The sequence below is a fragment of the Panicum virgatum genome, chromosome 5K (genome assembly GCF_016808335.1).
Source record: "Panicum virgatum strain AP13 chromosome 5K, P.virgatum_v5, whole genome shotgun sequence".
In the NCBI taxonomy this organism is placed as follows: domain Eukaryota; kingdom Viridiplantae; phylum Streptophyta; class Magnoliopsida; order Poales; family Poaceae; genus Panicum; species Panicum virgatum.
This window is the reverse complement of record NC_053140.1, coordinates 7,907,889-7,920,928: the sequence shown is the minus strand read 5'-3', so window position 1 is coordinate 7,920,928 and position 13,040 is coordinate 7,907,889. Positions and strand designations below refer to the sequence as shown.

General features: G+C 57.4%; 1 protein-coding gene across 1 annotated transcript; it reads right to left on the bottom strand.

Annotated features, from left to right (window-relative positions):
- Nucleotides 1-2,188: 2,188 nt before the first annotated feature.
- LOC120706051 (extensin-like) lies at nucleotides 2,189-4,942 on the bottom strand. The gene is made up of 2 exons (XM_039990623.1): nucleotides 3,701-4,942; nucleotides 2,189-3,563 (listed from the first exon to the last, which is right to left on the bottom strand). The coding sequence occupies exons 1-2, from the start codon at nucleotides 4,867-4,869 to the stop codon at nucleotides 2,738-2,740; spliced, it is 1,995 nt and encodes a 664-aa protein (XP_039846557.1). The 5' UTR covers nucleotides 4,870-4,942; the 3' UTR covers nucleotides 2,189-2,737.
- Between the last annotated feature and the right edge of the window lie 8,098 nt (nucleotides 4,943-13,040).

The window sequence follows — 13,040 nt, the reverse complement described above, 5'->3', positions numbered from 1 at the left end:
ATCACGGGAGAGACCCATCGCCCCTATCGGTCGCAAAGACCCGGCGGCGGCACATCGTGTTCCGGTGGAAAAAAAAGTCTACTCGGGGGTGTGAAACGGCCCCACCGTTTTTTAAGAGGAAGCCTAATCGGCTTACTCGACTCGGAGGCATGGCGGCCGCATCGGGGCATCGGATTCCGGTATTCCTATCATCCGGAGCCGCGGGGACAAGCGGGCCTAGTCACCCCGCCCGCTTTATGACTCCGAGCCGCGCACCAGATCCCGGCCCCCGGTCCCGCCAGCTTCCGGAACAGCGAGAGAGATCCTCGTGGTGTCCCGACGCGCTCTCACGGGCCGAGGCGCGGGCGCTGCCGGCCGCCTGCCCGCCGAGTCACCGTCCCGCGCCCCCACGTTGGCTTCCCCAGCGGCTGTGGACGGCGTGGCGACATGCATGGGCCAACGGGCCGCAGCCAGCAGCGGCAGCCGGCGGGGCATGTGCCACGGGAGTGGGGGACTGGGGCGCGGCAGCGAATGCGAACACTGCCTCTGACCGGCTGACCCCCCGTGCTAGCCCCGCCACAGCCCCACGTGCGGTGCGAGCGGGTGACGCGCTGCGAACCCCGCCCGCCCAGCTCGGACTTCCCACCGGCCGGCCGGACGGCCGGCCCTCGTGCCCGCGGCGCCGACCCGATCCGATCCGGCGCGCGCGACGCCGTCCGCCGCGTACCCCGAGACGTTCGGTGGCAGGCGTTGGCACCTGCCCTTTCTACGCCGGATCCAACACCAGATCTCCTCCTCCGCGTGTTACTACTTCGGGCTCGCTCCGCGTGCACGGCTTCAGCTTCCAACAAACCCATTGACCAACCCTAGCAGCTTCAGCTCCCAACACCTGATTTGATTTGATTTTGACCCTCCGTCCCTCGCTCCCACGAGATGACTCGGCGTCGGCCGTGGCCACGCCACACACCCAAATCATGGAGCCACAAAAGAAGGAACACCAAAGGAAAGGCAGAGCTGGCTGATTACTGATTAGTGCTTGCCAGGCTCTCAGAGCCCTTTTAATTAGTACTACTTTACTTGTAGTAGCAGTACAAGGAAAGCCATAAAAACCAGCAGCGTGATCGTTGCAATGCCATGGTAGCAAGCGAAGCGAGGGACGCTGTTTGTTTATACTCCCACTAGACTTTTTGTAGTGTTCTCTATCTAGTACGCGGCGATGGAAGCTCGTCGTACGTGTGGCCGCACAGCCGTAAAGCGACGGCGGCCGAGGACGATCATGAGATGGATCGACTAGTCTCGGCGCTGGCGCCATGCCAAAAGGAAGGGCTGCCTCGCTTCTTCTTTGACCGAGGCGATCGGCTAGGGGGGCCATCTCGGTCGCCCGGAAGATCGCAAGATCTCGCCCCGCGAGGAGGAATAAGATCCCAGCCAGTGGCAGATCACATCATTAGCACCGCATAACCGAGGATCTGGAGTCGATTGAGGACCACCGCACCTACCCGGGTGGCCTCAATCCTCATCTCACCAGAGATTATCCGCACCAGGACTACCTGTGTCGGTCAATTGGCGGATAAAAACTGGTTTTAAGTTTACAGTAGAAGCAATTTTTTCTACATCTGAAATTTACTGTGAACAAGAGTAAGACGAGTGGTTTCGTGAAGATCTGAAATTACTATATCTGTACGTGGTTGTGATTTAATTTGGAAAGATCTGCCCCTCAGAAACAGGCATGCCCCTGATTGAATTGGTTGATCCATCACATCGACAAAATGACCCCCATCCAGATCTCACGAACATTATTCCTCCTTCAAATGAGATCCAGACATAGGGGCCATTGATTGCGTGTGTCAATCCATAGGGCGATATCTGATGGAAAAACAGATATCGGATAAGATAATTTGCAAATCCAGGATCACAGAAATTATGGTGGGCAACAGGGCCATCCGCAGAAGAAATACCAATTTGCGGCTTTTAATCTTCTACTTGTCTTCTACGGGAACGATGGATCACAGGGGGTGCAGTTTGAACATAAGACTATGACCCTGTTGATTTCATATGCAACTAGACAGACCACGAAAACGACGTATACCATCGACGGGAAAGAACTATGCTACACTTCACAGCGAGATCATTTGAACGCTCTGAAAGCAAACCCGGAAATACACGGAACCAGGACGACCCAAGTTGCAAGAGAATCAAGGTCAATGTATTAAACGATAAGAAACATATCAACATCAACATCAAAGTACAAAACCAGACCGATGTATACATATGATATTTTAACTCGGATGAAGTTTCTACAAGCAAACTAATAACACTTATCTGCACCTCAACCTGAATGACTTCCAAGAGTTCAAATTTACAGAGGGCTACACAAATGATGAGTTCTTCATTTTTACCAAGTTCTTTCGGACACTATATATTTATTCAAATTAAGAAAGAAGAAGAAAAATACAGCAATTGGAACTGGATCCAACAACACCTGGCTCTCCCCAATCTAATCCAGCATTGTCACCTTTCTTTCAGTCTCACCAACACAAGAACCATCCGGTTATAATCTTATTATTTTCAGTCCATGCTTGGATGCATACTTGATTTGACCCCAAATGCCAGCTTCCTAATAGCAACACCTCGCCAGAGACTCATGTAACATGCAGGAGCAAGAATAATGATAACAGCAGGACAAATATGCCTCTAGAGTTTGCAACGTACCCGAATTCACCAATCCTCATCCTCAAGCTATGAAGCGCCGTTCTGCTTAATGTTTTTCACCCTGACCAGCATCAGGTGAGACAATGGGCTGATACTGAGGTGGCAATGTTGGTGGTGCTGCTGCCTGCGAGTAGTAGACTTGTGGTCGATTCGGATCAGCATACTCGTATCCATAGTTGCCTGCCATGTTCGCAACAGGTTGCTGAGCAGGGTGGTGGTGAGATTGAATAACATGGTGGTATCCCACTCCGGTATATCCTGGTGCGGCATTGCGCGCAGGTCCAGGTGCGGCGGCGGCTGCTGTTCGGTACACACCAGGTTGCTGCTGCAGTTCAGGCTTCACAGCCATCTGAGGAATCGGAACAGTTGGCTTCGGCGTTGTGTCAACAAGGGTCGGTGGTGGCAAGGAGACTTGTGCACCCGGAGGCATGCTATATGCCTGAGGTGCATTCTGCTGCATTGGAATGTAATACATCCCGGTGTTCGGGTCAAATGCAGGTGCCTGTTGTGGCCGCGGCACAGGCTGGGGTGCCTGCTGAGGGACAGGATGGTGGTAATATGACTGGATTGGAATGAAGGTCCCAGTGGCTGGGTTGTGGATGAAATGCTGATTTCCAGCAGTAACAATCTGTTGTGGAGCTGGCTGCTGTGGTTGTTGCGGTGGCTGCGGTGGTGGCTGCTGCTGCTGTGGCGGAGGCGCATGCATCTGGGCGAAGACATATCCAGGTGGGGGCTGTGTTGCTGCGGCAGCTGCGGCGGCAGCAGCAGCATCCGGAGCTGATACCGGGAGGCGGTAGCTGGCAGCTTCAGTTCCCACCGGCATATCTCGTTTGTGTTCCGCTGGTGGAGACCTATCGTTGTAGTAGACAGCCCTGAAAAATTGATAAAACGCATGGTCCGCGTAAGGTTCATCCTAACTAATAATCAAACCAATATTTCTCCTACCAAAGAAGATAATCAAAGCATAGTAATATGTATGTAAAAGTAGGTCAAGATATAAACAAACTACCTATTGGTAGGATCAGCAACGGGTGGAACCTCCTGCTTTGGAGGTTGTGGCTTCCGACTTCCGCCACCATGATCAGACTTATCATCATCGGAGAACACTCGGCTGGACGCCTCAGAGGGGCTGGCAACTGGAACGCCCATGGCAGGGATCGGCACCTGCGCTGGCGGTTGCATGTAGGCCACAGCAGGCGGCAGCTGCTGCTCGGAGATCCCCATCTGCGCGAAGTGGTCCTCCACGGTAGCAGGTGGCATGACGCGGGCGTCCTGCGGGCGGTCCTCCGGCCGGACGCGTATAGGCGGCAGATTCGATAGCGACGGCGCCGAGGAGGTGGAGCCGAAGGACGAGTTCTTATCCAGCATCGGCGAGTCCGGCACGGACTGGACGTCGTGCAGGTGCCTGCCGGCGGCGACGGCGGCGGCCGGGAGCTTCTGCTGGGTGGCGCGGTGGTCCTCGGAGGGAGCCGAGTTGGGCACCCCGGTGCGGGAGTGCACGGAGGAGTCGTCCTCGAGGCCGAGGAGGCAGTTGACGGAGGCGGAGTCGGTGGAGATCCCCCTGGGGATGCCGTCGAGGGAGCCGGAGATGGCGCTGTTGAGGGCGTCGACGAACCAGTTCTCGGACTTGGAGGAGTCGTCGAGGAGGGAACCGAGGGAGGAGGAGGACTCGGGCTTGGCGGGGAAGAGGAATAGCCGGATCCGCGAGGTGCGCGAGGATCCGCCGCCGGAGGAGGAGGCGGCGATGCGGTCGTACTCGTCGACGAGGTTGTCGAGGTCCTCGTCGGTGGAGACGGAGATGAGCGAGTCGAGGTCCTCGTTGGGGAGCTGGTACTTGAGCGTGAAGGGCTGGCCCCCGAGCAGCGACCGCGAGAGGCGCGCGTGGACGTCGGCGAGCGAGGCGTGGCGGTCGACGGCCACGATCCGGGTCTCCCCACCCAGGTAGCAGAGGGACTTGTCCGTCGGGCGCGGGACGATCCGGCCCCCGAAGCTGCACATCAGGCGGAGCCGGCCCCCGCCGCCGGCCGCGGCGGCCGCGGCCGCCGCGGAGGACGGGAAGGGCTCGTCCCACGAGTCCCCGCCGCGGCTGCGGGGGGAGGACTCCGTGGACTCGGGGTACCCGGGCCCGGGCCCGGGGCCCCCCATGCCGGCGGCCGTCGCCGGCGGCACCGGCTCCATGGGGGCGAAGCGGCGGGCGGGGGGAGGAGGGGGCGGGCGGTTTGCTGCTACGGCTGCGCTGGCTCCTCCTGCGTGGGTTTTGGGTGGGGGATTTTATTAGATTTTGGGGGAAAGGGGAATATATGAGAGGAGAGGAAAGCAAAAGGGGGAAGCGAGGCGAGGAAGGGGAAGGAGGAGGAGGGGTGGTGGGCCCCGCGCCAGGAAATATCGCTGGTTTACGGGAAGCTGTTTTGCGGCCTGTGATCTAGGCCCGGCGCTACGCCCCCCTCTCCCTCTCTCTCTACCCGCCCGGCGGCGGCGGCGGCGGCGGCGCCTGCCTGGCTCTCCTTCTGGATCAGTTTTTCTTTCTTCTTCCCCCACGCTTTTTTCTGTTGACGCCACGCCACGCCGCGCCACGGCGAGCCCCATCCGGCCGAGTTGTTTTCCTTTCATCGTCAAGTGGCGTCTACTGTTTGATTATTCCAACTGAGGACTGTTTGGTACAGCTTTTAGACTAATCATCCGGAAATGGACCCTCGACCAGAGGAAGTTCCATGTAAGCGCCTGAGTGGTCGAGGGACACTCAACCGGATGCTATGCGCCTGTGTGTATGTTTGATCATGGGAGAGAGCAATAGTTCTGTTCTTGACATCTTGTGCTAAAAAAAAAAGATTATAGAGCTCGTGGTGGATAGATTCGGGATAGGACAAGCGTCTTCGATGGTTACGCTATGAATCATTTGCTTGGTAATCTTACAAAACTCAATCTAATTCTCACACTCCCTAGATTATACGGCAATAATCATTACCAAGCAAGAATTTTGCGCCTCACTTCAACACATTGTAGCTAGCTAAAATTTTATCTCAAACATCCCACCATTACCTCCGGTCGCGGTCGCGGTACTCTACAAACTACAAAATTAAATCCCCTCTAACCTTGTAAATCTTCAAGCTATGAAACCATACCGCTAGGTACACTCGGTCAAGGAAATTGGTATTTCCAACTGATTAAAACACACATGAAAAGGTGATTGGAAAAGTAGAGAACTCAGAAACAATGAGTGGTAGAGCTATTGCATAAAGGTGGTGTGGAGAAACCGGTGGAGCAAATCAGCCTGGTTCGGCAAGCTGGCCGAAGGTGTTGGCAGCTCGATCCTCGCGGTCAGTGGGACCTTGCATGAGACGAGCGCGGTTGACATGACCTGATGAATGTTTGCAACGTTACTACAAATTAAATTGTTTAAAACGCGCCAACACGTTCCCTGTGAGATAACCGCCTTGTTCGGCTGGCGGATTCAGCCGGATTCAGCCAGCCACAACAGTATTTTTCTCTCACGCAAAATCAGCCCAGCCACCAGCCAACCAGCCAGCCAACAGTATTTTCCTCTCACGCGAAATCAGCCAGCCAGCCAGCCGAACAAGGCGAACGTCGGCGTTCTGTTATATCCAGTAGCTAAGGCTGCCCGCAATGGGATCTCTATCCCACGCGCTACCCCGTTTTGCGTTTGGATTTAGCGCAAAAATAGCTGCAGCGGTCATCTGTAAAAGGATATGTATTGTTCAGTATCGAGCTCCACGCGCCAAATCGAGCGATCTTGGAGAAGGAACTGGAAGCACCGACGTGGTGTGGGGCCCGCGACCCGCGCACCATCGCACCCACCGTCGGCGAGGAGGGGGAGAGGGAGAGGGAGGGAGGAGGGAAGAGGAAGGGGCGGCGCGCGCCATGGCCTCCGCGAGCTCGAGCTCCGCCGAGCTCGCCGCCCGCCGAGGCTCCATGGGACCGCCGTGCGCCTCCGCCTCGCCATGGCCGTCCCGCGACTCCCGCCGCTGGACAGGGACGGGAGGGAGAGGACGCGGGCGACGCCGTGCCGTGTGCGCGCCTCCCCCGCGCCTCCTCGCCATCCTGCGTGTCGTGCCGGAGCTCGAGCCGGAATAGGGGGCGCGTGGTCGCAGCGAGCTCGAGCAGGGAGCGGGCGCCTCGCCACCGCTCCACCCCGTCGGGGCCGCTGGCCGGCCGCGGCGCCACTGCAGCTCGGCGCCATGGCCACGCAGCTGAAGCTTGGAGGCCACGCGCCATGGGAGGGGGCGGGAGGAGGGAGGGCCCCGAGCCCAACGCCGCAACGGCGCTTGTCCGGTCGCCTCCACCTTCGCCTCGCGCGCGCCCGGCCGAGCAGGGGCCGCGGCCGCCGCGTGCAGAGGGAGGCCCGCCGCCGCCTCCTTGACGCCGCCGTCCTCCGCACCTCCTCCGCGCCGCCGGTGCTAGCGCGCGGGCCAGCTCGAGGTGGGGAGGGGCAGCGAGCCGGGGAGGGGCGGCGCGGCTCGCCGCTCTGTGCGAGGCCCACGATGACCGAGCCTCCACCCACGACGGGAGAGCCGGATCTGGGAGGGAGGGCGGACCGATGCATCGGCGAAAGGAGGCCGCCAGCAAGGACGAAGACTGGCAGAGGGACCAGTCCAAGCGCCCTGGAGGTCGCCGCCGCCATGGCCCTTGCTCCGCTCGATCCGCCGGCAGGGGCGTTGCCGCGGGCGGGGCAACGCCGCCCGCGCGCGGATCCGGCCGGCGGCGGGGCGCCTCCGCGCCACAGGCCTCCGCTGCGAGGGAGGAGGAGGAGGACCGAGGCGGCGCGGCGAGGGAGGAGGGGAGAGGCCGCGGCGGCTCGGAGCTGAGGCCGGAGGAGGGAGCAGGGGCGCCCATGGCCGTGGTATGGGGAGGGAGCAGGGAGAGAGGCCGAGGGAGAGAGAGAGGGGAGGGAGGGCGGGGGTAAAAAAACAAGAAGAATTTTGACACATGGGCCCCACTCGGTGGTAGTTGATAAAGAGTGGAGATATAGAGAATGAATGAGTGCAGTGAAACTTGATATAAAGAAGAAAATTTTGATGAGCAGACAAAAATATTCCATTTAGAAAATGAATTTAAAGTAACACGAGTGCGGATAACTAAGTTTCGCTCTCATCCCAAACCAGCAGAGCACCCACCAAGCAAGAAAGAAAACAGCAAGGGAACACCACAGGACTGCACAAGCAAGCAAAAGCAAGGCATCGAAACCGTTTCCTCGTTTCTTCAGGCTCGCCGCCCGCGCCAGCTCGAAACATCAAATCCAGCGCAGGGTGCGCTGCATCTCGACGCCAGATACACACGGCCGGAATCGCAGCACCGCCAGGCTTTTTTCGGTCTCCTCTTCTTCCCTCCCAGCAGCATCAACGTGCCTGTCTCAAAAAAAAAAACAGCATCAACGTGCCAATGGACGGGTACCCCGCCCACAGAAAACGGCAGGAAATACAAGTGCAAGATCCAAGGCCTGCGATCGGACGCGTCTCGCCACCTCGGGAATTGGATCCGCTGCGGCTCGCCGAGCAATCAAATCGGACCCGATTGGTGGGCGGAAACAAAAGCGATCGACCTCATCTCCGGCCACCTGCCGGCTCCGGTGACGACGGAGCGAGTTGTGCAGCGGGGATTAGTGGAGGCTTTTTTTTTAATGAAACACGAGGGGATTAGTGGAGGCTTGAAGTAGGGAAAGGGAACCGTGGGGTCTTTCTTCTTTCCAGTTCCAGCTGATGATAGGGCGACGCGACGCGATGACAACCGCCGTGCAGCGCAGGCCAGCTTAACTGCCGCCAGCGGCGCGACGGCATTATAGTTTGGCGATACATTACACGACGTGACGCGGCACAGGTTAGGCACCGCGTCGTAGTACAGAATCATGTAGCGCTAATAATGTAATGCCTTGCAAAAAGAAGAGAAAAAACGGACCGTGTCGGGTCGAGTACCTCCCCGGACGGCATGCGTCCGTCCCGTTCGCTCTCGCTCCTGCTCCTCCCCTCTTTTTTATAGCTTCTTCGGTCGTGCTTTTGTTAGGCCGCGTTTGGATCGCGAAAATTTTTGAGTTACGATACTGTAGCATGTTTCGTTTTTATTTGGTAATTAATGTCCAATCATGGATTAATTAACGTCGTTAGATTCATCTCGTGGTAATCAGTCAGACTGTGTAATTAGTTATTTTTTTTAACTACATTTAGTACTTCATGCATGTGTTGAAAAATTCGATGTGACGGAAAAGTTTGGGAATTTTTTGGGAACTAAACGCGGCCTTAGGTCCGCGTGCCAGGAACGGAAGGCTGCTGCACATGTCATCGCAGCTCGTGTTTTCGAGCGCGCGTCACGATCGCACGATGGTGGTGGGTTTGAGGGTTTCCGTTTTCTCTAAACGTTTGCGGATGCTGGCGCGAGCTGATTGGTCAGCTTGGGGTGGATGAGACTTGCATTTGGTGATCATGCGCGTACCTGACAAGGGAAAGCCGGAAAACAACATTATCATCGGCCGAGGTGTCCCGGGATGATTGACACAGCCGACTCACGGATCAGGGATCAGGGGTGCAGCGGATCGATCGGACAAGTCTTCCTCTCTGTTTTTTCTTTCGGGTTTTCGTTTGTCAGCTGGTGTCGCCTTCTGGCCGTGTTTGGTTAGTTTGTGAAAAAGTTTCGAGGAAAACTTTTTAATGTTTTGACCACTAATTAAGGATATTAAATAAAGTCTAATTACAAAATTACCTCCACAACTATGTTACTGTAGCAGTTGCTTTAGCTAATGAGGTCTTTGACCGCACGATTAGGGGAGGATTGAACGCGGTCACTGTAGCATCACTGTAGCCAATTATGATGAAACTTGACTCATTAGATTCGTCTCCAAAAGTTACACCCATCCCTGAAAAAGTTTTGCAAATAGACTTCATTTAGTACTCCATGCGTTTATCTTTTTGTGAAATTTTGATGGGACATGTAACCAATGGCCTCTGCTGATGCGCCGATGAATGGCTTGCATGCGTTTGTTCAAAAAAAAAAATGGCTTGCACGCGTGCACTGAACCCGGGGGGGGGGGGGGCACGGCTTCCCGCTTACTGATCTTCGCCGTCAGCCAACCATTCCATCACACTATTTCTTTGGGTTACAGAGGAATCCGAATTACCCTTGTCAAAAAGGGGAATCAGAATTACCCAGGATGGAAGGCAAACACTTGAAAAAAAAAAAGTAACGCAACGGCCGGGCAGATGAGGAGGTCGCTTCCGGGCGTCCGGCCGCGGCAAGCCGTTGCATCCGCCCATCAACCCACACCCTCGTGGCCTCGTCCGCCCCGTCTCTTTCCCGTTACAGGCAGGCGCACGCGACGGACGGACAGACGGGCGGGTCGCGTCGATCGGCGCCGTCCTTTTGCTTGAAGCAAACGCCTGGAGGCTGGAGCGATCGATGGATCGGTCGGTCGGTCGATGGAGAGGGCACATCCTCATCGCGACGCTTAGCTAGCTGCGCGACGGCAGTCGACAGGCGTATCGATGGATACTTCCCGAGTCCTGACCATCCAAGATCGCCGTCACCGGCCGGCCCTACCTGCGCGATCGCGCAACAGGTATCCGCGTCCTTTTCGCCGGCGCACTGGAGGCGGCCGGGCACGGCGACCGCCCCCGGATGCGGGGCCGCCGGAGCGCCGGGAACGCCGGCACCACACCACCAGGAGCCACCCAGCTGGGTGTGGCGCCCCCGTCCGCGTCCACCCCTGCACACCCCCCGCGCGCGCCGGCGGCGGGCGAGCTGGGGGTGAGCCCCGGCCCCGCCCGCCGCGCGTCCCCCGCCGCGACCGCGACGCCGGCTCGTGTCCCCCGCGCGATCGCTCGCGCGGCTGGTTGGGTGGGGGTGGGTCTCGCCGTCTCGATCGGGCGCCGGCCGATGGTTCTGCGCGGCCGCGTGTGCGCTCGAGCCGGCGGGCGGCGGTGGGGGGTGGAGCCAGGCCAGCGTCGAGCGAGGGTGGCTGTGCCTGTGCTGGGTGTTGGGCGACCGGCCCGGCGTGATTGGTTCTAGCTGTCTAAGATCGCCTCGCCGGGTCGGACCTGCCGCGGTGGTCACGTGACCTGAGTCGATGCAGCTGTCACCGTGCATCCGGGGCCTGTACGTGCACCACCAATCAGCACCATATCAATCTCAGTGCACAATTTCATAGCACAATTATCAAAACTGAGAACTAAATAATTATGTCGGCTGAGTTTTTATTAGAATAAAACTTCTCTCTCATCCCATATGGGTCGCTTTACCGTTTAATCTAGGTGGAGGAGCTATACTCTGCCATGTCCGGTGACGCTCGTTGATTCCATTGTGCTTCAATGTTTAGAAATGTACATCAGCTACCATAGGACCCACACTGCTATGAAAATCACAAAAAGCTGTTGATACGGTGGTTGAACGGAACGGAACGAGACGGGACGGGACGGGACTAGACAGTAGTAGGTTGAGATTTGCCTGTCGAGATTGAATCTCGAGAGCATTTGCAGGCTGAGACGTGCGCTAGTTCGCCGAGGATGAAGGCTTTATGTCACACGCACGTAGCATCATGCATGTTAACGACAGCCCGATGGCGGAGTTGCCGTCGTACATCCATGCCGTTCCAAGAACATCGCCTTTGTCTTTCCCGGGTCAAAAAGAATTTTTGCCCTAAAAAAGAGTCAAAAGATTTTTTTAAAAAAAAGAGGGTTAAGAATCCGACGACGCATGGCTGTTTGTTCGTGCTCAATCTGGGCGTGACCTTTGGAGCATGCAAAAGCGAAACCAGCAGGGGGGCAGCGCTGATGCAAGTTCCCGACCGCATGCATGAAACAAGAAGAATGCCCAGGGCAGGCAACTCGTGCACCAGGTCGTCAGTAAAAGCGAAAGGCCGAGACGGAAAGCAACCGCGCACCAAAACAAGGATCGATGGATGGATGATATCAGGGTATGTGATGTGAGCACGGATGATTTCCGCAGCGGCGGCGACCGGGCAAGCTGGGAGAGCGGGAGTTGCGTGGTGGTCTGGTGGAGTGGAGTGGAGTGGAGAAGGCACGCGCGCCGAGCCAACCGCCAGCAGTGATCGTGGAACGGGCAGATATGTGGCAGCCCGATGAGAAAAATTTCTGGCCGGACACGTTCCGGGCTGGATGGATTCTTGTGCATTGAGGCTGATCAAGGTGGAGTGGAGGTCGGCCGGACTCATAGGACGATCTATCAGTGGTAGTCCGAGTCATACTACTAGCACCTGATTCTGATAGCCTGAAACACACGCGACGACGCGGCGCGACCGATCGCCATCGACAGGCGCGGCGAGGGCCACTGCCGCGCGCGGTCAAAAGTCGCCGCTGGATATGATGGTCCGTAATTGGGGGCCGGCACACGGCAGCAGCACCCCCTGTCTGCAAGTAGCCGCGCGGTGGTTGGTCGTCGTCCTATGATAGGGAGGCGGCGTACGTACCCGGCCGGAGACCCGCGACGGCGACCCCTCACCTGCCTCGCCCCTTCACCCGTTCGTGCCCCTCAGGCCTCAGCTCCCCTCTTCCCATCATCAGCTCGCTGGCGAAAGAAAGAAAGAAAGAAAGAAGATACCTCCCATCTTTTGAGCAGGAGCAATGGTGAATGGAAGAGCATGCAGCTCTGGACTGTTCAGCTCAGCAGCTCGATCGTGGATATAGTGGGGGAGTACCGCGTGGCTTGGGTTTTAATTTTTGTGGTACGTACGCGGTGTGAGTTCAACGTCGATAACGAGCGGTGCAGGGGGAGCGTGATGGGAATCTCGCCTGAACATGAACACGGGAGACGGGACCACAGGGTGGACCGGGAGGAGAATAATTGTTGGCCTCGCGACCGGTTTGGTGCACCCGAATCTTATTGTGGCAAGTGGAGTGGAGCAGGCGTCGTTCCTGTTGCTGGCGGATCTGGGCATCGTCTCTGGCTCGGGTACTGTGGTCTTTCTTCGACTTTGGTACCGTGTCGGAGGTGAGTTCTTTTGTTTCCTCCTCAGAGGGCAAGCTGTGGGTTTTGTGGAGGTTGGGTGGCCAGATCGGGCTCGACTTCACCTCGGCGGCGGCCGTCGATGGCGAGCGCGGATCCGGGGGTTGCAGAGGTTAGGGCGTGTCCCCGGTCGATGGGCTACAGCCGACGGCGATTTCTGCTGCGACTCCTTCAAAAGCCAGGGTGCGATGGGGCCTCGGCAGCTCACGGTGAAGATCGACTTCTTCCTCGACGGCGATAGCTGGCGACGACGAGGTCGGCGGCAGGGGTTTCACGAAGGTTCCAGGGGCTTCTTTGCGATTTCTCTTTTGGTTAGGGTCCTTTGTGAAGTTTGGCTGTATCAGCTTCCTCTGTATTCTGTACGTATGTCTCTGTATGCGTACGAG